We start from the raw sequence: 23,041 nt of genomic DNA on the forward strand, positions 1-23,041 counted from the left end.
CAGCGGGCTGAGCGGGGCCGGCAGCCAGGACCCTGGCTGGCAGGAGCCGGCGGACGGAACCGCAAACCGGCAGCGGGCTGAGCCGCTCAGCCCACTGTTGATCTGGGGTCCTGGCCGCCGGCCCCGCTCAGCCCACTGCCAGTCTAGGGTTCTGGCTGCCGGCCCCTTGCCAGCCGGGGTACTGGCCGCAGGCCCCGCTCAGCCTGCTGCCGGCCTAGGTGAACGGAACCCCAGGCCGGCAGTGGGCTGAGCAGGCCAGGGTGTAAGATCAGCATTTTAATTTAATTTTAAATGAAGCTTCTTAAATAGTTTGAAAACCTTGTTTACATACGACAATAGTTTAGTTCTATAATATAGAGACTTATAGAGAGAGACCTTCTAAAAAACGTTAAAATGTAGTATTGGCACGCAAAACCTTAAAGTGAATAAATGAAGACTCGGAACACCACTTCTGAAAGGTTGCTGACCCCTGGTCTAATGGATTCTTTTGTTGCTGCCTAGGCCAGCGTCTTTTGTTCCTGTGAGGCTGGACTGGGTTTGTCCCATATAGGGTGACCAGATGTCCCGATTTTGGGGTATTTTTCTTATGTAGGCTCCTATTACCCCCAACCCCCTGTCCCGATTTTTCACACTTGCTGTCTGGTCACCTTAGTCCCATACCGGTCCTGATGAGGTGTGAACTGCCTCTCTGCTCTTGGAGAGTTTTTGCCTGGGTTTGCTTTAAGCCATGAGAATACATTTTCAACCTCGTAACTATATACATGAAATTATAACCCATAAATATAACTATAACATCACTATAACAACAATGCTCAGTACATCGTGAGTCTTCCAAAGATACCCGTCATGACAGACTTTGCATTGGATACCACACAATCATTTTACAAGGATGAACATGGGGGTGCTGGGTGTTCCCCTGAGGTAAAGAGCGTCACAATCACCCACTGTGTAATTTCACATGGCATCATATTCAACTACAAATTGTACACAAAACAAAAGACAGAAATCATACAGTGGTCATGTGGACAGATACAGGTGTAACAGAAATATATTTCTGAGCTGAAGACAAAAGCAATATTCTGCAAACCATCTCATTTTCCTTACTACTCTCAGACGCCTCCCATTCCCCATAGGGAAATTTTGTAAAATTGCGTATCATTGCTTGTTCCAGTTCAACTCCTATTGTGGTAGTAATGCTGCCATCCCTAGTGCAGACCAGTTGCTGGTGTTTTAAGTATCATGCCATCTAAAAGAATGGGGCAGAATGGGGCGGGGTGGGGGTGGAAAGAGGTGGGCAGGGATGGAGGCTTGGTGGTATGATAAATGGGTATGTAAAAGTACAGTACTGCAAGGGAGTCTTCCTATTAATATGTCAGTGTTAATGTATCAAAACAGGATTGCAGCAGGCCCCCTTTTCAATCTTTAATGTATCTTTGATGTAATGAAGTCCATTTCTCATGTCTGAATGCTATTGTAATATCTTTAGTAATTTCACATTGTTGTGTAATTTAATTTAAAGGGGAGCGTTTAGTAACCTCATTCTGCAATCAGGTGTACCCCCCCCCACCATGGCACATTGCAATGTACCATCAAGAGACTTCAGCAAAGTCCCCACAGTGTTCTCACCAGGTGATGTATCATAATGTAGACATCATAGCAGCCTCATCATGTGAGGTATTGTAATGCAATCCCTTTAGCATCCTCCTTGTATGATGGATTGTAGTGTAATTCCCTTTGCACACTTGTGGCACAGTGAATAGCAATATAATCCCATTAGTGCCTATTTTACTGGGTATGCTGTGCCTTCAAGGCACATCCCTCGGTATACTGATGGCATAATGTATTGCAATGGGATCTTCTCTGCATCTCGATGATATAGTTAGATAACCTATGCTCCCTTGTGGTGCAATTATTATTTATTATGTGTACTGCAGTAGTGCCTAGAGGCCCCAGTTCCACTGTGTACAAGACGGCAGGCACTTTACAAGCCTGTAACAAAGAGATGATCTCTGCCTTGCAGAGCTTACAGTCTAAGTAATATATCTGTAAGAAGGTGGCTATTCTGTAGTTCTTCACAGGAATGCATGGCTCTTCTGTTGAAACCCCTGTTGCCAGATGCTTGAACAGTGCATAGAGATGCAGATGTATTTTTGCTGAGTCACTTCAAGTTTAGATAGGCAGCATGGTTTAGCAAGCTGAGCTGAAAAAATCAGGAATTCCTGACCTCTAATCCCAGCTCTGTCACTAGCTTGTTGTATAGCTTTGGGAAAGTCACTTAACCACATTGTGCCTCAGTTTTCCCATCTGTAAAATAGGGATAATACTTACCTACCTTACAAGTGTGTTATGAGAATTAATTAGTTAACGATCATAAAGACTCCAAAAATAAGTAAGGATACACCCACCTCCCCAAGAAGTACATTAACTGGACCATTGTTCTAATGTAAGTATTCACAAGGTAATGTAAGTATTCACTTCAGAGCACTCTCTCCTGTAAAGTTTATTTTCTGCAGATAGGTCGCAGGTTTCTTTGGGTTTTTTTGTATAGTCTCTTCAAGATCTTGGGTCAGATTTTCAGCCCCAGTTCTGTTCTCTTTGTGGCACCTGAGAAGAGCAAAGGGGATTTTATGTGGCTGCAACTGGCCAGTTGAGAATCTGCCAGCAGAAGGGAATACTCAGTTGGTGAAAAGTCACTGGAGCCAGTTCCTCTATTAGTCTTCCCCAGCCACTGGGGGTGGGGGGACCGGGAGGGGAAAGTATGGAGGTGTGATGGGGTGCAGATGGGATGGAGCAGAGCTCTCCAATTCTCAGCCAGCATATGGTCACTTAGGAAGCAGTGATAGATGTTTTAAGTTAGAACAACTCCTAAATGTTCTAATTTGCATTAGGACCAGGACAGCTTGAGAATCAGAGAGCTAAAAGCAGCTCCCTAATGATCTTGATCCAGTCCTGTGCTGAGTAGAAGAGAGAGGTGCAGTAGAGAATCTGGCCCTTGAGTTTATCTTGTCTTACACTCTCAATTAGATGATTTGATCTTATGCAGTAACTGTGAGGTATTAATTACATACTATTCATGTAAACCAGTTTAAAGTATAGTTTGAACATAAACACTGTGTGGGATCCTGCAATCCTTACTCTGGTAAAACTTTCATAGATGTCAACTGAAGTTTTGCCTGAGTAAAGCCTGTGTGTATTCAGATCATGTTAAGGCAGTCACTAGCTGACTAGAATTACATGCTTCTGTTCCCCTGTCCCTCTGACAAAGTTCACTGCTGCTGTATATGGCAGTCTGTCCTTCTGACAGTAACCCAAAGAGCAGTCCCCATGTCTTCACAGCACAGGCCAATTATTTAAGAGATCAGGTGGGGGATCAGATTTCTTTATGTTGTTAGTGGTTCCTGAGATAAGTGGCTTCAGGGCCAGATATCAGAGTGGTTGGTTCCTAGGCTGTGAACCCCCTGTCTCAGTTACAATAACTATTTCATTGCAACATTAATGCAGTGAGAATGTCACGGAGAAACGCTTCCTCAAATTGCAGTTCTATATTCCCAGCCTAAGTGGAGAGTTACCAAAATTCTGAGCATCCTGCACATGCAATATAGGCCTATATTCATGTAGTGAATTGAACTCAGGGCTGGAAGTCAGGAAGCCTAGATTCTATTCCTGTTTCTATCACTGACACTGTGGGTCCTTGGGTCAATCACTTAATCTCTAAACCTCAGATTACCCATTTGAAGAACAGGGCTAATAATAAAGCACTTTGATATCTACAACTGAGAAGTGCTAATTAGGTGTAGAGCAGTGATTCTCAACCAGGGGTACACGTACCCATGTAAGTATGCAGAGGTCTTCCAGGGGGTACATCAACTCATCTAGCCAGTTACCTCGTTTTACAACAGGCTACATAAAAAGCACTAGCAAAGTCAGCACAAACTAAAATTTCATGACAGACAATGACTTGTTTATACTGCTCTATAGACTATACACTGAAATGTAAGTACAATATTTATATTCCAGTTGATTTATAATTATATAGTAAAATGAGAAAGTGAGCAATTTTTCAGTCATAGTGTGCTGTGACACTTGTATTTTTATGTCTGATTTTGTAAGCAAGTAGTTTTTAAGTGAGGTGAAACTTGGGGGTACGCAAGACAAATCAGACTCCTGAAAGGGATACAGTAGTCTGGAAAGGTTGAGAGCCAATGGTGGAGAGCACTATTATTATTTATGATTAATACAAGAGATGCAATAACGTTTGCATGCTGCACAGCACCCGCTGCTATCATATTAATTTTTTTAATTCCTTCACTGTTGCCAGATAATAATACTTGACACTTATATAGCACCTTCCGTTCAAGAATCTCAAAGGGCTTAGCATAATAATTAGTAGAATAAATAACATACGTGTAAGTATTATTTCCCATCCTATAGAGGGGGAAACCGAGGCACAAAAAGGTTACATGACTTGCATCAGGTAACTCAGCAAGTCACTGGCAGTGAGGAATAGAACCCATATCTCCCAGTCTTGTACTTTAATCTATAGACCTTGCTCCATTTAAAATGTACATTTATTCTTTCTGGGAGAACACCACATATATAACATACATATGGTAGTCAGGGAAAGGCAGCAGAGTTAAAGGTGGTATTAGAATGGTCTCTCAGTACTTCCAAACTGTCTGACATTTTTTGTTTTGTTTTAAACTACAGCTTTTGAATTACCTGATTCTCAAACTATTTTTAAAATAACTACAATGTTCTAAGAATACCGTTGTAAATTTATCTATTTACAATCTTAACTCTATTTTAACAAAGCTTTCCCCCCTCCCCAGAATTTAAGTAAGAATGGAAGATGTCAGTGTCTTTATGGAATGGATATGTACTTCTGTAGTTTAGCCTTGAACTTCTGGTGGTTTGATATATGCTTTAATCCTTTAGCAAAATACCCTTGACGGCAGTATTACTGATCATATTAATTTGTCTGTATGGCATCCTATTATTAACATATTACTGCTATTCCTGTCTGTAACATTATCAGACAAGTTCTTCTCCTAGCAGGGAAGAAGCACATTTGAGCTGTGGTTCTAAATACCAGTGAAGCAAAGTCTTGGTTCAGTCTGCAGACTGCAGCAACAAATACAAGAAACTCTAGCTTCAGTTTATGGAAGGAGGAGGACTGGATTATAAGAGAAGCTGCTGATGTATCTGCTTCTGAAAGTTCACATGGAGAGAAAGGATCCTCTCACTATAATATGCTACAATATTTTGCATTTATATGCACTTTTCAAGATCTCAAAGCACATTACAATAGTGGGTGTTCTACCTTTTACACCTATGGAAACAGGCATAGAGAGGGTAAGGCATAATTTTTCAAAAAGTGTGAACTAATTTAAAGTTCCTTATCGTTAGGTGTCTAATCTGAGACAGTGATGACCTGATTTTCAGAGGTGCTCAGCACCCACATGTGCATATTTACAGCTGAGTCTGCTCAACAGCTGCAGTGAGTCTCCAGTTGGTCCATCCAAACACTGTCACTCCAAATTAGTGGACATATTTGAGAATTTGGACCTTACTGACTAGCCCAGCATCACACAGCACAGTGCCAGAGCCAGGGTTAGAATCCAGATCTCCTGACTTCTAGTGCCTTGCTCTAACCTCTCAACTATGCTGTCTCCTTTATATCAATGAAAATTAGCATTGAAACAGTGTGGAAAATAATTTAGGATCTGATATTTAGATTTTTAAGTTGCATTTCTGTGTATTGTACAGCCCTGTGCACACTGTTGGCACATAATAATTATTATACAGCTCTCAAATTGCAGCAAAGATGATTCTATAAGGGTGGAGTAAAGATCACTGGGATGGGGTCCTAGAAACCAAAGGCTTAATCCTCCACCTTGTGCAGTCATTTATACCTGTGCAACATGGGTGTTAAATGTTACCCTTTTCAGTTTAACACTTTTATTTAGCCACATACCTTTATTCAGTTCTCCTCTGATATCCACTGACTATGCCACTACACGCTGCTGTATCACTTTACCTCCTGTAGAGGTATGAGAAAGCATCTCCCTTGCCAGTCAATTCAATTGCTGCTCCACTTAACGGATAACCAGATATTTCTAGGGAAACCCTGGGGCAGCAGATAGGCTAAAGGGAAATGTTTTTAACTCACTCCAACATAAATTCTCCTTCTAGTTTTGATTGAACTGTCCTGCATTTTAAAGATTGGTTCTGCCTCATGCTCTGTCAATACATAGAGAGACGAACTTCAGTGATGTTGCATGAGATGTAAATCAATGCAGCTCTTATCCCAGACTGTATGGATTACTCCTGCATAAGATATCATTACAGGCTGGGACTAAATATCTTCCTGCCCTTCATTTTCTCACTATGTGGAGAAATAACTGTAATGGACCTTTACAGTCATCTTCTGGTTCTATAATACCCACATTCCAAGGCCACTGGCCTTCTAGCTTTATGCTATCATCAGCTCAATCCATGATGTTTCATTATGGCACAAAAGTATGGGATAATGCTGCACATATGTAAAAGGAAGCCCATAACAATCAGGGATGGATACAAGCAAAATCCTCAGCATTTGGCCTTCACCCAGGTGAAGTAGTGAAACAGTAACAGGCAGCAACACCATGTACAGCTGGTTGGCTGCCTGTTGGATGAGCTGGGAGGCCTCACTTAGAAGGAAATATTAGGAGTGAGAGGAAAAACAAGAGTCCATCTAGGGTTGGGATTCAGGACCTTGGAGGGAGAATTCACTCTGAGGGGAAAGCTGGATAGGGAGAAGTCTGTCAGGAAGGGCAGAAATATTGGTGAATTTGGGACCCAGTAGACATTAATCCAACTTGGTAATTATTATAACCCCCCAATTCATGGCAGACAGATAATGGGATAACCAGCTTTGCCTTTAGGAACAAGTGATACTGGAAATCAATGATGAGATAATAAAATAAAAGAAAGTGGTCCAGATTCTGCTCTGTTACATACATGCAACTTTCTTGACTTAACTGGACATGGGTATAATTCAGAGCGTTCTTCCAAAGGTACTTCTGAAAATGAAAAGATGGGCCCAAGGGGCTATTTGTAGTGAAATAAAATGAAGAAACCCACCAGTAAAATAAAGTAGTGTTGAAAAAATAAATCTACTCAGGCCCTAGTGTGTGTGTTGGAGAAAGAGGAGAGGGTTTAAAATTTGTTTCGTTTGGTGTCTTCAGATGAGAAAATTCCAAACAAACCAGAGCAAGTAAAAGCCAATTAAAATACATTTCAAAAAATTAAAAGTTCCAAGTAATCAATCCAATCAATCAATCCTATTGATTTTCAGGTGATTATTTATATTCTCTCTACACTTACCTATCCCCACAGATCCTAGACAGTAATTTCCCAGTCCTAGAAAACAACTACAGAAATATGTTTCCAGTGTATAGTTTCCCCCGAAGGCAATGTGCTCAGTACAGATAACTGCATTGATATATTTATAAATAGAAAAAGGCATTCAATGTTTTAATTAGACAGACCAGTTACTCACTGTGGGTCTTTTCCACTCAAATGTGATGGGTAGTTTCTGGCTGTAGAAGAGGGAGCTCTCATTAGGTGGGAAATCAGGATCCACATAAAGAATCTTCTTTTCCAGGCATTTCTTGTGGAGTTCTTCAAAGGTCTTTTCCCGCACTCCAATAATGGGCTGGTTGCGACTGATGATAGCCGAGTAGATACCCCCTGAACCTCCTCCTGTTTCAGCTGTTGTGCTAATGCTGGTGCTGGGAACTGATCCAGCCTCTGTCTGTTGAGCCAGCACAGCATTTATGGCCGACGGCATGGAAATCAGATTTGAACAAAATTAAAAAAGAAAGGAAAATAAAAAGGAAGCTCTTGCAACCTGGACAGAAACTACAGAAAAGAGGAAGTCACCGAAAAAAACCAACCGTTGAACGGCTCTCTCTTTTGACTGCAAGTGCCCAAGTCACATTAAAAGTGATAAAATGTCATAGGATAGAGCAATTTGTACGTCTTCCTGAGCTTCTTGCTATGGTAATTTTATCAGCAATCAAAATTTGGTCCTTGACAGGAAACAAGAGAAATTGTTAAGTAACTTTTCTGTCTGGGGTTGGTGTGTCTACAGCATGTGTGTGAGAGTGTGTCTGTACCCTGGAGAGATTTCAACAAGGAAAACTAAAAATAAACATGGGGGGTGGGGTGAGTGAGAGAGAGAGTCAATTTGATGTGTAGTTTCTTCCTATTCAGGGCTTGTTCTCAGAGAAGGATTGACATGGGTAGGCTGATTCCCAATGCCACATAGGTTTTTTTTTTCAATTCCAAAAAAAGGTGAAACTGCAAGTTACATTTACATTTTGGTTTTAAGCAGCATTTTATAGCATGTTCCTTATTGTTATGATGAGTCCTGATGTTACAAAGATTTATGTACCTGTTTAACTTTACTCATTGGCAGAGTCTTCTTTGCAAAAAAAAACGGTGTGCCTTTACACTGAGAGAGCCATCTTGACTTAAAGTCCTAATGGGGACAAGGCACAGGTAATTTTTACCATGATGTAGCTAGTTGAGGTCAACCTTATACTCTCCCCACCCCAGCTGTCAGGCTTAACTTGACTAGGTATGTCAAGCTATGGTGCCTTGTTTCCACTTAGATTTTACATTGAGATAGCTAACTTGACATAAAACACACCTCTTTTTATTTTATTTTATTTTTTTTTGCTGTGAAGGCACAGGCATTGGCTTCAATAGGATTATTTACAGTATGTAGAGTTAAGCACATATGTAAATATTTGCAGGATCAGAGGCTAAAATTATAGGAGAATAAGCTGCAGGATTTTAATACTTCACTCTTGGGTACCTACTTGAGACATCGGTATATTTAGAAAATTATCATGGCACAGCTGTCATACTGTGTGTCTAGCCAAAGTCCTTATGGCAAAGCAACCCTTTGAATGGACACCTTACATTGCTCTTGAAGTTCTGATATTGTAGGTAGCGTTCAAGTTTGACAATTCAATGTCTTAGATAAAATCGGAGAAGTCATAAGTCAAATCTAAGACTATACTCTAAATCTAGGAAAAAAACATATTCCTAGTGACATACATTAAATATAGCAGGACTTTGAATTCCTTTATAGGAATGAGTGTTCAACCATTAATGCATTCTGCACAGCCAGATAGATCAGATTCCCCAAATTATATAATTAGATTAATTGGCAATGAAAGATGATATGGCATTTTTTCTACTTAAGCATATTTTATATGATTGATTTTAATTTTAAAAGTCCACACTTCAACTTTTCCAGTGAATGAGTGGAAAATGGGTTTCCCTTTGCAGACACATGTGGAAATTGGAACAGCTTACTTGATGACAAACACAAATGTTCACATGAAAGTTGTGCTGTAAGATGTCAGCTTTCAAGATAAACTTTTGTATTAAAACAAAAAGTCAAGCTATGTTTTTGGCAGGCAGTGTGATCTAATGGATAGGCCACTGGATTGAGAATGAGCAGACTTGGGTTCCCAGGTTTACCATTGAATTTGATCAAGTCATTTCACTTCTGTGCCTCCATTTCCCCATATGGAAAATGATACTCGCCCTTCTCTTTGAAAATGCTTTGGGATCTGTGGATGAAAAGTGCTCTATTATTGTTTTAAAATCATGTTTATTTCTAGTCTTTGTCTCTGTCCGAAATTTCCAGTTAATACTTTGTGTGTGTATAAAGAGAAATCACTCACACATCTTTCTTGGCACACTCCATTGCTGGCATTAAGTGAAATGAGAACTAGACTCTTTATCTTTAAACACATATTGCTGGCTGTTTTCTATAGCTCTAGCTGTTTAAATGGCAACCTGTACATCTGCAGGTGGATAAGCCCTATACCCATCAAAATTTTCTGTCACCAAGAAGTCTTAAATCATATGACAGCATATGTTTTATTTATGGCCAGTGACACTAGGGGCTGGACTCCAGCTCATTTATATGTCCTCAACCCATGTGTACTAAAGCTTGTTTGCCAAGACAGTGGTTTTTCAGGTATGGTTCTTAGTTCACTTGGATTACTTGCATCAAGTCATGTTGATGCAAATGATCTTTGAAGCTCAATGGACAGCTCTTGTAGATCCACTAAGGCTGCATGATCTATAACTAATGCAGTCTGTAAGTCTGAATAACCTCTTAATAGAATCATAGGAGATTAGGGTTGGAAGAGACCTCAGGAGGTCATCTAGTCCAACCCCCTGCTCAAAGCAGGACAAACCCAACTAAATCATCCCAGCCAGGGCTTCATCAAGCCGGGCCTTAAAATCCTCTAAGGATGGAGATTCCACCACCTCCCTAGGTAACCCCTTCCAGTGCTTCACTCTTCTTCTAGTGAAACAGTGTTTCCTAATATCCAGCCTAAACCTCCCTCACTGCAACTTGAGACCATTACTCCTTGTTCTGTCATCTGCCCCCACTGAGAACAGCCAAGCTCCATCCTCTTTGGAACCTCCCTTCAGATAGTCAAAGGCTGCTATCAAATCCCCCCTCACTCTTCTCTTCTGCAGACTAAACAAGACCAGATCCCTCAGCCTCTCCTCATAAGTCATGTTCCCCAGCCCCCTGATCGTTTTCGTTGCCCTCTGCTGGACTCTCCAATTTGTCCACATCCTGTGGTGGGGGGCCCAAAACTGGACACAATACTCCAGATGTGGCCTCACCAGTGCCAAATGGAGGGGAATAATCACTTCCTTTGATCTGCTGGTAATGCTCGTACTAATACAGCCCAATATGCCGTAAGCCTTCTTGGCAACAAGGGCACACTGCTGACTCATATCCAGCTTCTCATCCACTGTAATCCCCAGGTCCTTTTCTGCAGAACTGCTGCTTAGCCAGTCGGTCCCCAGCCTGTATCGGTGCATGGAATTCTTCCGTCCTAAGTGCAGGACTCTGCACTTGTCCTTGTTGAACTTCATCAGATTTCTTTTGGCCCAATCCTTCAATTTGTCTAGGTCACTCTGGACCCTATTCCTACCCTCCAGCATATCTACCTCTTCCACCAGTTAAGTGTCATCTGCGAACTTGCTGGGGTGCAATCCATCCCATCATCCAGATCATTAAGTATTAATCCCCAAGTTACTAACAGTAGGTGTATGGACACGTGATTCCTTTCCCCCCAGTTAAGAAGCACTTAAGATGCTTTCACAAAATAGAGAGGGGAATCTGAAAACATCAGTTGCCTTTGGAAATCTCCTGAAAGCAGCTGTCTCAAGATGGGCTGTCCATCTGCAGCATTGGTCATTTCCTCCTTATATTTGGTCATGAGTCTTGTAGGTCTCATATCGAACATGGCTTTGCAGGAGAGCCTGGCAGAAGATGTCTCTCTCTCTCTTTCCAGGATATTTTCAAGAGTGATCCAAAATAGTCAGATTGCAGACACCTCTTATTGCTTTGAAACACTCACTTTTCTGTGGGTATGTTTGTGTTCAGGTTGTGTTTTCCTTTAATACAAAAATTCGCTATCATCACAAACACAGTGCCATGTCCTGTGGAAATGCAAATGGAAATACTAGAAGCAGTGTCTGATACTTGATGAGCTCATTGCTATGCCAAGATTGCTGCTCTTTCATAGTGGTGCTGGTGTCACCGTTCTGGAACCAATGAAAGTTTTGTTTGTCCTTCTCTGAATGCTGATTTCTATGTATGCTAATACAAATATTCAGAAAAGATTCTGGTATTTGAAATGTTTGGGGGGAATTTTGAGCATTAATATGAATTAGCATCAAACTAAAAGTTCATTGTTTGGCAGGGGAGGCATAAATACTACCTTTTAAAAAATCAATATAGAAAGCTGATATGAAATTTGAATTAATCCCAAATTCATCGGCTGAATGCCTCCATTAACCAAGCTATAGGGGCATACAACACAAAAATACATGTTAAATATTTTTTTTTTTAATAAAAGCCCCCCTCACTGAAATTCTCTAGGACAATCTCACGGCAACATTACAAAACTAATGGTAGCTCTGATGCCACAAAACGAGACTTTCCAGGAGACCTTAAATAAAATGGAAAATGACAGAATTTCACAGGTTAATTACAGTTTACATCCGTGCAGACTGCACCGAGAGGCTGACTGATGTGCTGAATTTCCCCACCAATTGGGGTTTAACTACGTTTTTTCACTTTAAATTCTTGGGGTGACCAGTGGGCCATTGGCTAAATCAAAATCAGGTCCACTGCACATGTAGTTAGTGGTAAGTGGACAGATTCTTCTTTCTTTTAACCTCATCCTGTTTTTCATAGATTAGCTGAAGTGTTTCCTGTTAAACTTGTTCAGAAAATAATTTCCCCCTGTGCTGTTTCTCAATAGGCAGTTACTTTTGTGGAGTTGGTCTTAAAGCATTTCCAAGGACAAGCAAGAATGGCCTGTAGAGGGGGGACCAGCTTTCTTAGTAAAAGAACAAGTAATGTATGTATTACAAAAACTGAGAGGTTTGGCATGACTACATATAACATAGACCTAAATAAAACTGGGCTCATTTGGACCCAAGGAAGCTTTTGCAACAGGTTTTCTTTGCAAACAGAAATACCATAATATCTAACCTTGGTTAAAATATAGATGTTGGATATATATACATACACAAAGTCAGGCGGAATAAAAAAAATTTACTGCTCAAGCAAAGAACCAACTAAATCAGATACACCTGTAATAATGTTTCTATTTAATTTTCATTACATTTGATCTCCAATTTGTTTTGTTTTAATATATTATTTGAATTATTTATCAGTCTTCAGTTGCTAACAGCATGAGTCAACATGTAAAAATGTTCATTATTTGCCTTGCCCGCACTATTATATTAATATACAGAAAACAAGTAATAGCTGTTATAAAAACATAATGTGAATGTTGCTCCTGGAACCATAGCTGAGCTAAGTCCTCAGACCTAAAGGTTTTGCTACTTGTAAATTTAGCAAATAAATTATTTGCTCGGTGCTCAGATATCACAGTGACGGGCACAGTCTAACTAGCAGTAGAGCGCTATAGCCTCCAGTTTGTACTAAAATGGTGCATTTAAGGATGCTTATTTGTGGATCTCCATGGTGGGAAGAAGGATGGAAGAAATAAGGCATAAGACTTATTTCATGATGAAAACAATCTTTGTTCATTTATTACATCTTCCTTCACACTTCATAAGATCAAGATAAAATGTCTGTAGCATTCTAATGGAATGTTAACCACACCAGCAACAGCAATCAAGTCATGTTCAGAAGCAGGAAGCAATAATGAACTCTGTTAGAGATAGATTTTATGTAAAACTCACACACTGGTAGAAAGCTAGGGCCCAATTCTCCTCTCACTTATACTGGTGTAGGAGTGAATCCACTGAAGTCAGTGGAGTTACACCATGTAAAATCAATGTGAGAGCAGAGTCAGGCCCCTTGTGTCCTTGAAGAGGAGAACCAGTACTTTTTACCTAATTTTTGAGGTAGGAAGATAATTTTCTTAGCATGGACCAAATGTTGCCCTCTCTTAAAGGTTACACTGGCATAACTAAGGCCAGAATTTGGCCCTGTTTTTGTCATTTCTGTCCCTTGGAAAGCTCAGATCAGTGAAATCCTCTTGTTTTCAAACTGGACTATTTGAGGCTCAAGGAGACAAAGGATTCACCTCCGGTCACCCAACATGGATTGGCTCAACTGTGATTCAAACAGAAATCTTCAGGTCCCCAACATTTAGTGCTTGGATCAAAGTCTCATGGATCACATCTGCTTGAAGGGAGCATATAATTTTAAAGGGGGAGGAAAGTAAAGACAGTTCCTCAGAATAAAGGACAGGGAGATCCTCAGGGTCCCTTGTGGAATGGGCTTGTTTGAATAAGTTGCAGTCAGTCATTTAGAATATAATGGTAACAGTTAATGCTGTGTGTTGAAACTTGGCACTCCCAGAAATCCCCTACAGAGAATAACTGCAGCACGTGGAACTGATTGACTAAGCACTGCGTAGGTTCAGTGGGAAAAGCTGGCACATGTACAAGCTTGTCGGTATTTGCTGGTCAGTGTGGAGTTAGAGATCCTCTCTCTATTCCCCACCACCCACATGCATGCAACAAGAGAATATCTGAAGAGGCAAGCAAACTATTTACTATCCTCTTCATTTTGCTAAAAGAATGGCGTGAATTCTGCTTGCTTACATCCATATAACCAATTGACTTCATTCACAGGTTTGCATCAGAGCTGACTTTGGCTTGTTTTTTTAAATAACCTATGACTTATAACAAAATGGATATTATTAAGTAGGGCTGGGCAAACAGTTTAAACTAACCATTGACCAGTGACAGTGGGCTGGGAGAGGCAAAGACTTGGGGGTACAGTGGCATGGAGCTGTGTAACCTGGTCTTGGAAGAGGGGACTCTGGAAGGCAGGAGCAAAGGGTGCAGAAGGGGTGGGAGCAGGAGACTATGATGGCAATAGGAGGAGGTGTAGGGAATTGGGGAGGGAGCATGGGAGAGGACCGGTAAAAGCAGAGTCTTTTAAACATGTTAAAACTTTAAAATGTTTAACATTTTTATATTATAAAAATGAAAACTTTAAGCATTTTAAAGTTTTCAGTATGGAACAGCATCCTCCATTCCCATCTTCCAACCTCAGCTCACTAAGGTAAAAGCACCTTGTCATAGAATCATAGAATCACAGAGTTGAAAGGGGCCTCAGGAGGTCATCTAGTCCAACCCCCTGCCCAAAGCAGGACCAATCCCCAATTTTTGCCCCAGATCCCAAATGGCCCCCTCAAGGATTGAACTCACAACCCTGGGTTTAGCAGGCCAAAGCTCAAACCACTGAGCTATCCCTCCCCCCCTACTGCATGCATTGTCCCTACTGCATGCATTCAGGCATGTGTGAGCACCTCCCCCGCCGCCCCCCTGCCCAAGGACTGGCTAAAGCAGGAGGGGTGGGCAAACTTTTTGGCCCGAGGGCCACATCTGGGTATGGAAATTGTATGGTGGGACATGAATGCTCACAAAATTGGGGTTGGGGTACAGGAGGGGGTGAGGGCTCCGGATGGGGGTGCAGGCTCTGGGGTGGGGCCAAAAATGAGGAGTTCAGGGTGCAGCGGGGCTCCAGGCTGAGGCAGGGAGTTGGGGTGCGGGGGGGGGAGGGCTCTGGCTGGGGCTTGGGGCATGGGAGGAGTTCAGGGGTGCAGGCTCTGGGCGGTGCTTACCTCAAGCAGCTCCTGGAAGCAGCGGCATGTCCCCCCTCCGGCTCCTACGCAGAGATGCGGCCAGGCAGCCAGGTGTCCCATCCACAGGCCCCGCCCCTGCAGCTCCCGTCAGCTACAGTTCTCAGCCAAAGGGAGCTGCGGTTGGGGCGGGCAGTGCGCGAAGCCCTCAGGCTGCCCCTAAACGTAGGAGCTGGAGGTGGGGACTAGCTGCTGCTTCCGGGAGCCTTGGCATGCGTGCGCAGAGCGGCCTCTGACCCCGCTCCCTGGCTGGAGCGTGGGAGCAGGGCAAACCCCAGACCCCGCTCCCCAGCGGGGAACTCGAGGGCCGGATTAAACCAGCTGGAGGTCCGTATGTGGCTTGCGGGCCACACTTTGCCCACCTCTGGGCTAAAGTCTGCAGGAAGAGAGCCCTGCAGTAACATGTCTTATAAGATCTGTAAGAGCAAAGCATCTCTTGTGCAGGCCTTCTATTTAAACAGTTGGTACTAATTCAAATAAAACCTTGGGCAATCCCCCCAACCAAAACACATTGGGAGTGGGAAAAAGTGTTGTGATAGAAAGTGTTTATGGGAGTCCAGTTAATACTCAAACCCAATATTATCCTTTATAAAAATTGGGCACCTTTTAAAAATCTAAATGTTATAAAGTCTAGAAATAAATATTTAATGGGATTTCCCCATTCCCATATTATCCTTTAATCACTCACATCACCTGGTACATACTGTCCTCCCAAACCTTAACTTTGGGCTGAGTTCAGATTCAACTGCTGAACTGTTCACCCAGCTCTGTTATTTACTTTCCTAATTTCGTAGTGTAGACATACCCTAGGGCTGTTCCTTGTCTTGTGGACTAGGTGCTGTGGGGACAGAAGGGGAATGCTTGTAACAGAAGTAATCACCCTCATTCAAGTTGGTTCTGCCCAAGGTAGTTTGCACACAGTGTCCTAGACATAAATTTTAGTCCTTTTCATTTCATAGATTCATCAATGCTGTTTGATCGAGCTGATTCAGGGCTCCTCCCCTCCTCCCTCTCCGAAATTCCCTATTCGCTGAACAGTCAAGATAGCAGTGATTTGCAGACACTTAGAAAACTGCCTGAAATTTAAAAACTAGAAATTCTTGGGTTTAAGACCTTGAAAACCAGGCCCAGTATCTTCCACAGCCTAATGGAGGACTTTATTGCATGGGTGCAAGGGAGGGCAGAATTCAGCCCACTGCCTGCAGAATCCTGTTTGCCAAAAACAAACCAGCCTTGGCAGGACAGCCATGAGCCTTTTCCAGTGACACGATCTCATTACTATTACTTTTGCCAGGTACTGACCAGGGAAGAGCTTTTCAAATCTAAATTAAATCAATCTTTTAAAAGAAAATGTTAAGAAAGATTAGCCTGGAGCTGCTATAGTTCTGCCTTCATTATTTCAAACTAGTCAGATGCAAGAGAGCAATTTAAGTCCTTCAAAACCATTTCCTTTCAACTTTCCATCCAGTTCTCTGAAGACGCAGTTTCTTCTCTCACTTGATGTGAATTTCCCAGTCAGCACCAACATTTAATAATAGTTTTTCCAGTGTCAACGTGGAGGTCTTGGCATCATATGTGAAAACCACTTCTTTGTCTTTCCCATCTGAATTGCAATAGGACAAGAGAGAGCTTATGATGCACTCTAAGAAAACCTCTTCTGAACAAAGTTATACATGACTGCCTTGTTTCTCTCACTCTCATTGGGTCAGATTATCTCCTCTGTTAGGCATGGAGGTGATAAAAGGAGAGCAATTACTGGCCAGATCTCCAGTATGCTCATAAGGGTGCATCAGAGTCTATGGTATCATTTCTTCCTTTACTACAACTCTGCAAACGTGCTTGGGGCTCCATGGGTTTTTTGGGGGAAGTTATCATTCTGAACCCTTATCCTCTGACATATCCAAGGATTTTCCTGCAGAAATTCCAGCAGAAGCGAATGCTTGTTTCTGCATTAAGTGTCACTTTTTGTGCCTTAACAGGGGTAGAGACAGGTGCAGGCAGAAACAATGACATTATGATTCCCAAAGGGGAAAGGAAGGTGCCTGGAGGGACAGGTCCTCTGTGCAAATTTCACTAGTTTTCCCTAGGCAGGTCCTTGTATAGTTCAATGGGTTCTGCATTGTCAGAATCTGTGAACCCTCCTGCGTGAACGAGAGAACAGAAACTCTTATTCTTGCCTGAAAATTTCCTTTCTTGGATCAGTCTGATCCACCCTATTTGAGGGTCTAAGAGTGTTATTATTAAATTGTATCTCCAGCTGCATGCTCTGTAAAATAAGGTTATCAAAATTTGTTAATCCTGAAGTATGGCAATTGTCACTGTTGACCAAAGTGTGTTTTGGCTCTGTAAGTTATCACACTGGTGGGCCCTTCAGTGGGAGCAGCCAACAACCTTGTCCCTGATCTCCAAAAGCAGTAAGGTATCTTCCTATGGAGACACTGGCGCCCAAGTTTCAGAGCAGTTCCCTAGTGGGCAGGTGTAATGAAAAATGATCACTCCCTCACATCACAGGCACTACCTGGTCCTCACAGCAAAAGGAGTTAACCCCAGCCTCCATTTCACTTTGCCTTGCACAGATGCTCCGTGGAAGAGGAGCAGGCAGAAGGAGAGGCAGAAGGGGGAGAACACCTGGGGCAAGGCAGGGCTCCTTCTCTGGGCTCGGAGAGCTAGGCTGATCCCCAGGCTGAGGCAGTTTTGTTACCTTGTTTTGCTTTGTCTTTATCGAGACTTTCTCCTAATGAATGAACCTTACAGCTGTTTGCTGTGGTTTCTGCCCAGTCAAGCCACCAGTTTACACACGAGTTGCAACAACTGGTGCTTTAGTTGACACTTTCAGTAGAGGGGCCAAGGATTAACTAGGCTTGCAAACTGAACTACCCTCTTATCCACAGTGACGGTCCCTCAAGAACAGGTGTGGGATAAACTGGAGGGACAGCACTGGGAAGCCTGTACTATTGCTCCCCATGCTTATAGTTGTCTTTTCAGTATTGTCATCTGCCACCTGTAATTAGTGCTACCATTACAGTAACATTTTAAAAAATTGAAGTGAAGTATAAAATACTTGCCTCTCTTACTCTGGAGACTGGCTGTCACAGATGTGGGTTGCTTCTGAACTCCCAGAATTAGTACCCGTTCAACTACACATTTCGTGTGGTACTGCCCAATTTCATCAGCACAGCTGAAAAAGTAAACAGTCTCAGACACAGTAATTTCTACCTGTGGTTGGAGAGCCAACCCAGGCATAAAACTTCGACGGACAAACCACTACTAGTCTCTTACTTCAGGATCCAAAACATAGTTTATTTTCCCTAACATACTTTTTCTTGAGGCAGGTGTGATATTTTTTTCCCCTCCACCACCAACTGCCTAATGGGTGCATAAGTAGGTTTCACAAGCTCCCGGTTACCTGGATGGCATCCGACAATGATTTAAATAGATACAATGGTGAAGGGCCTGTCTACGTAATTCAGTTGTGCCTGCACTGAGAGGACTAATCTGTGTTTTAGTCATAAACAACGAGGAGTCCTTGTGGCACCTTAGAGACTAACAAATTTATTTGGGCATAAGCTTTTGTGGGCTAAAACCCACTTCATCAGATGCATCAGATGCAGAATGGGTTTTAGCCCATGAAAGCTTATGCCCAAATAAATTTGTTAGTCTCTAAGGTGCCACAAGGACTCCTCATTGTTTTTGCTGATACAGACTAACACGGATACCACTCTGAAACCTGTTTTAGTCCTGTTACCCACGCCATTCTATGATCCTGCTTTATGGTAAGTTTTGTAGAACAGATGATCTCTAACTCACACCTGAGGTCTGAAGGAGCAAGAAAAATCCCTGTAGGTTAATGATGGTGCTACACTCACAGAGCTGCACTCACAGTCCAGGTGAACAGTGTGAACCAGATGCTCTACATAGTCCAGGTCTGACTGTGTAGAGCAACACTTACCTCTCCAGTTTTGCATGTGAAACTCTCCGTCCCTGGGGGTTCTTGAGCAGTGGACAAGAATAACACACAGTTGTTGCTAAGTAAAGTGAATTATAAAAGGGATTTCCTTTTATGGGGATTTTACCTGCAACAGCTGCCATTACCTGGAAGAGAAAACATTCTTGTGGAAAGTGAATTTCCTGTGCAGGAATTGCTTCTTATGGAGGTACTGAAATGAATGTCCATCATCTAGATAGAGCTCACCTACTGCAAAGTCCTATGGAACACATCAGATGTAGAACAAAGTTAACAGAAGCCTGAGTGGGGACAATGAAACTGTAAATAAGCATCACTATATGCTGAAGTAAACAGTTACAAGCCACTAGAACCGTTATGATCTCTGGTAGGTTAAAATATTCCCATGAAGAACAATCCAGCATTACTAAAAGAGCATTCTGGATGTTATGGATTTGTAAATTCATCGTGGTGTCTGTGCAGTACTTTCTGCTATTGGGTTGTATTTAAAAGGACAGTTGCTGAATTTGTTCTTTCTGGTTCTGAAGAGGAAGTTTATGGCCTGAAGCAATCCACCACTCTTTTTCCTCCAAGCTGCTGGAGGGAAGGTGGCTGACAAGGAGAGGAAGGGCAAGGGGAAGGTCAGGAAATGCTCTACTTGTACAGAAATCCTAGTCTTCTGCTGAACGAACAGTTTGTGTGCTCTGGCATGAAGCCCAGCACAAAGAGTGGAGCCTAGACAAGTGAGAAGAGGGCCAAGTTTCTCCACAGCAATCTGGAGGAGACTGGCTCTTCTTCTAGCTGGTGTGTAGGCAAGGACCGAACTGTGCTGGTTGAACTGGCAGAAGGAGACCTCCTGTTCCCTATAAAGCAGGTCCTACTGCTAGAGAAAGAGGCTGCAGAGAGCAAAGAGGAGCACAGATCTGATGAGACCAAAAGAGACAGGAAGAAGGGATAAAAAGACAGGTGTATAAACTAAATGTAATCCCAGAGTACCTTGTAATCCAGAGCAACACGGAGTTCATAAGAAATATCTGTCATCCATTCAGTGGATCTTCCTACTGTGGTCTTAAGGGGCACCACACTCCCACCTCGCTGGAACACTGGAATCTATCAATAACAAAGCCAGGGTAGAAGAATTCAAGTGTAGAAATCTTAGTGCTATTCTCTGATCATTTAATTTTAGCCTTTTGGGGGGAAAACTGCAGCTGTTTTTTATTACCTATAGAGAACTTCAGCAGACAGCACGTTGATGAATAAACTCTATTCTGCTTACAAGTCATCTTCCCATGTGTTTTTCCTGTCTCAAAATCATCCCAACAACATTTACTGAGAGTGCCCACCCTGTACGGTGTCTGTCTTCTCAAACAGCAACATATATTGGGGGCCATGGTGTAACTGGGTCCATCTGAATGAAGGACACGGGATACTGACAAAGACAGTCCATTGCCCTCCTCTGGTACAACAATTGTTATAACTTACATGGATAATGGGCACTGAGAGTCCAGTGCTGACTTTCATGTAGTGGTTGAATAGTAGGAAGCCCCACCTAGAAATGTGAGGCTGTCCAAGTGACCCCCTCCTTTGCTACGAACACTGTTGAAATACTTTCTGCACTTTCAGCATTTCTACTAAATACTCCCTCTAAGTGGGAGGTGATTTGGAGGTGAAAGGGGGTTCACTGTGGAGTTCTCTTCTGCTGTAATTAGCCCCTTCTTTGTCTCTCTGAGCCTGCAGTGCTCATAGGATCACTTTGTTGTTTCTTATTTTGAACCTTGTTGCCTTGAGTTAAGACAGCAGCTTTTTTTTCCTGCACAGAAGCGATTTTAATTCTCCTTGCAGGACTGCAGCCTAATGTCACTATTCTGATTTATGAGTGTTTGAGAGAAGATCTATTTTGACCTGTCAACACAATAAAAGCAATGTTACAAAATAAAAACGTACACTCTCCAGTGTTACTGGGATCTTCAGAGTCCCTGGATAGTCTAGTCGTCTAAATCTTCTGAGGTCATACCAAACCTACATCGGGGAAAAGGCAGAAGAAACAAACATAAGATATATATTATGGAAAGATCTGATAACTCCGCAGGGGCATTTTGCTTTGTGAATTCATCTCTGGCTGTCAGTGTCTTTTACTGTATTCTTGTGATGCAAGGAATAGCATTTAGTGTGCTGAGTCCAAAGAGCTTTCCGAGACACTTAGTAAGTGTGCGATACGCAAAATGGAGAATGACCTTTTCTAGAAGTTGCATTTGCTCTAATAGGTTTCAAAGTTGCTGCAGGTGCTAAGCAACAGTGTCATTCACAAAATGATTTTAAAATTAAATATTTTAAAATTAAATTATTTTAAAAAATACTTTATGAGAAACAAATCCAGGGTAAGCACATTTGTACCTTAAAATAATCTAAGTTTTCTACAGGCCTCCAACTTGTGTCCTGAGGTATGTGCTACGGACCAAACCTCTTTAGTACCCATTGCTAGATTGTTTTGGCTTTAGGGCCTTTGGAATGAGTATGAGAGACAACAGGAACACATTGTCTATTTCTCATGAATTTTCAGTCTTTTTATGTTAAGTAAAAGGGCTTTTCAGTTCAGTGTTTAGTACATGTGAAGGGTTAAATTTAGGCTGGTCTGACAACTGAAACCTTCTCATGCACCAAAAGCCAAATGCGTTTTTAGGCACCCACAACAGCATGTGATTTTCACATTGTCCTTGAGAGATCATGCCCCCAGTGTAAGGTTATTCAGTTTTTGATGTTGTCTGAGTAAATGCTGTAAACCGTATAAAGCAGGTCAATGTGGACTTTTCTCTATTATTTGAGAACTAAAATAAGGCAAACAAAATAACTACAACCTAGACGTCAGACTTGGGACTGAATTTATTGGGATATTCCAAAGCATGCTGCAAGAGCAGGTCATTAAAAATGACCATACAAAGTACCCTGTGCCTCTGCAACCTAGTCCCTGACCAGATTAGCTGTTACAGCCATGGTAGGCAGTGAATTCCTATACAAATCTTAACTAAAAATAAGTGTTTGTCAAAGCTTCCTGAGAGAGACCCTAAGCAATCTCTCCCATATTTCTATACTCTGCCTTATCTCAAGCAAAGAGATCAAAGAACTCCTAGTTCCTGAGACATATTGGGGAGAGCCACAGGCTTTTACTTGACTTTTCAAGGCTATTCCCTCCTCTCCTTTTCTCCCTGTTCATCTGCCTCCAAAATTAAATCTCAAGCTCCTACTCAGTGCAATGAGTTGCATTTGTCAGAGCTGATTCCTGTGATGTGGGAAATCTAGTTACTTGAGCTGCTGAGAAAATTTTAGTCAACACTTAGCCATGGAAGCTGAAGAAATCTCTTCCCAAGGTACCACCCTCACAGTCTCTGATTCTGAAACCGGCCTGGTCTACAGTACGCGGTTAGTTCGGAATTAGCTGAGTTACTTTGAAATAAAACTGATTCCGTCCACATGACCAAACCAGTTTTTTCGATTTAAAGGACTCTTTAATCCGATTTCTGTACTCCACCTCGGCAAGTGGAGTACTGCTAAAATCGAGATCGCAGTTTCGGGTTACAGGTACTGTGGACGCAATTCGATGTTATTGGCCTCTGGGAGCTATCCCAGAATGCTCCCTTGTGACCACTCTGGACTACACTCTCAACTCTGATGCACTAGCCAGGTAGGCAGTAAAAACCCTGGGAACTTTTGAATTTCCTGTTTGGTCACCTTCAGCACAGGTGACTACCAGCACAGTCCACCATCACAGGCGACCATGCAGAGTCCACCATCACAGGAGACCATGCAGTCCCGGATTCGCAGACAAGCTCCAGCATGGGCCGAACGGGAGGTACTGGATCTCATCGCATGTTGG

The 23,041-nt window shown here is 42.3% G+C and overlaps 2 protein-coding genes across 2 annotated transcripts in view; both read right to left on the bottom strand.

The window, feature by feature from the left end:
* CAPN3 (calpain 3) overlaps positions 1-7,940 on the bottom strand; it is a 73,419-nt gene extending 65,479 nt beyond the window's left edge. The window contains exon 1 of the mRNA XM_084632591.1: positions 7,541-7,940. Within this exon, the coding sequence (XP_084488717.1) occupies positions 7,541-7,831 (291 nt within the window). The 5' untranslated portion in view covers positions 7,832-7,940. The remainder of the gene's footprint in view (positions 1-7,540) is intronic.
* Positions 7,941-15,187: 7,247 nt separating this feature from the next.
* GANC (glucosidase alpha, neutral C) overlaps positions 15,188-23,041 on the bottom strand; it is a 51,275-nt gene continuing 43,421 nt past the window's right edge. The window contains exons 20-24 of the mRNA XM_084630131.1: positions 21,115-21,189; positions 20,167-20,280; positions 19,320-19,432; positions 18,293-18,405; positions 15,188-16,830 (exon numbers count right to left, since the gene is read on the bottom strand). Coding sequence (XP_084486257.1) covers positions 16,721-16,830; positions 18,293-18,405; positions 19,320-19,432; positions 20,167-20,280; positions 21,115-21,189 — 525 coding nt within the window. The 3' untranslated portion in view covers positions 15,188-16,720. The remainder of the gene's footprint in view (positions 16,831-18,292; positions 18,406-19,319; positions 19,433-20,166; positions 20,281-21,114; positions 21,190-23,041) is intronic.

This window comes from Lepidochelys olivacea (assembly GCF_965140295.1).
Source record: "Lepidochelys olivacea isolate rLepOli2 genome assembly, chromosome: 6".
In the NCBI taxonomy this organism is placed as follows: Eukaryota; Metazoa; Chordata; order Testudines; family Cheloniidae; genus Lepidochelys; species Lepidochelys olivacea.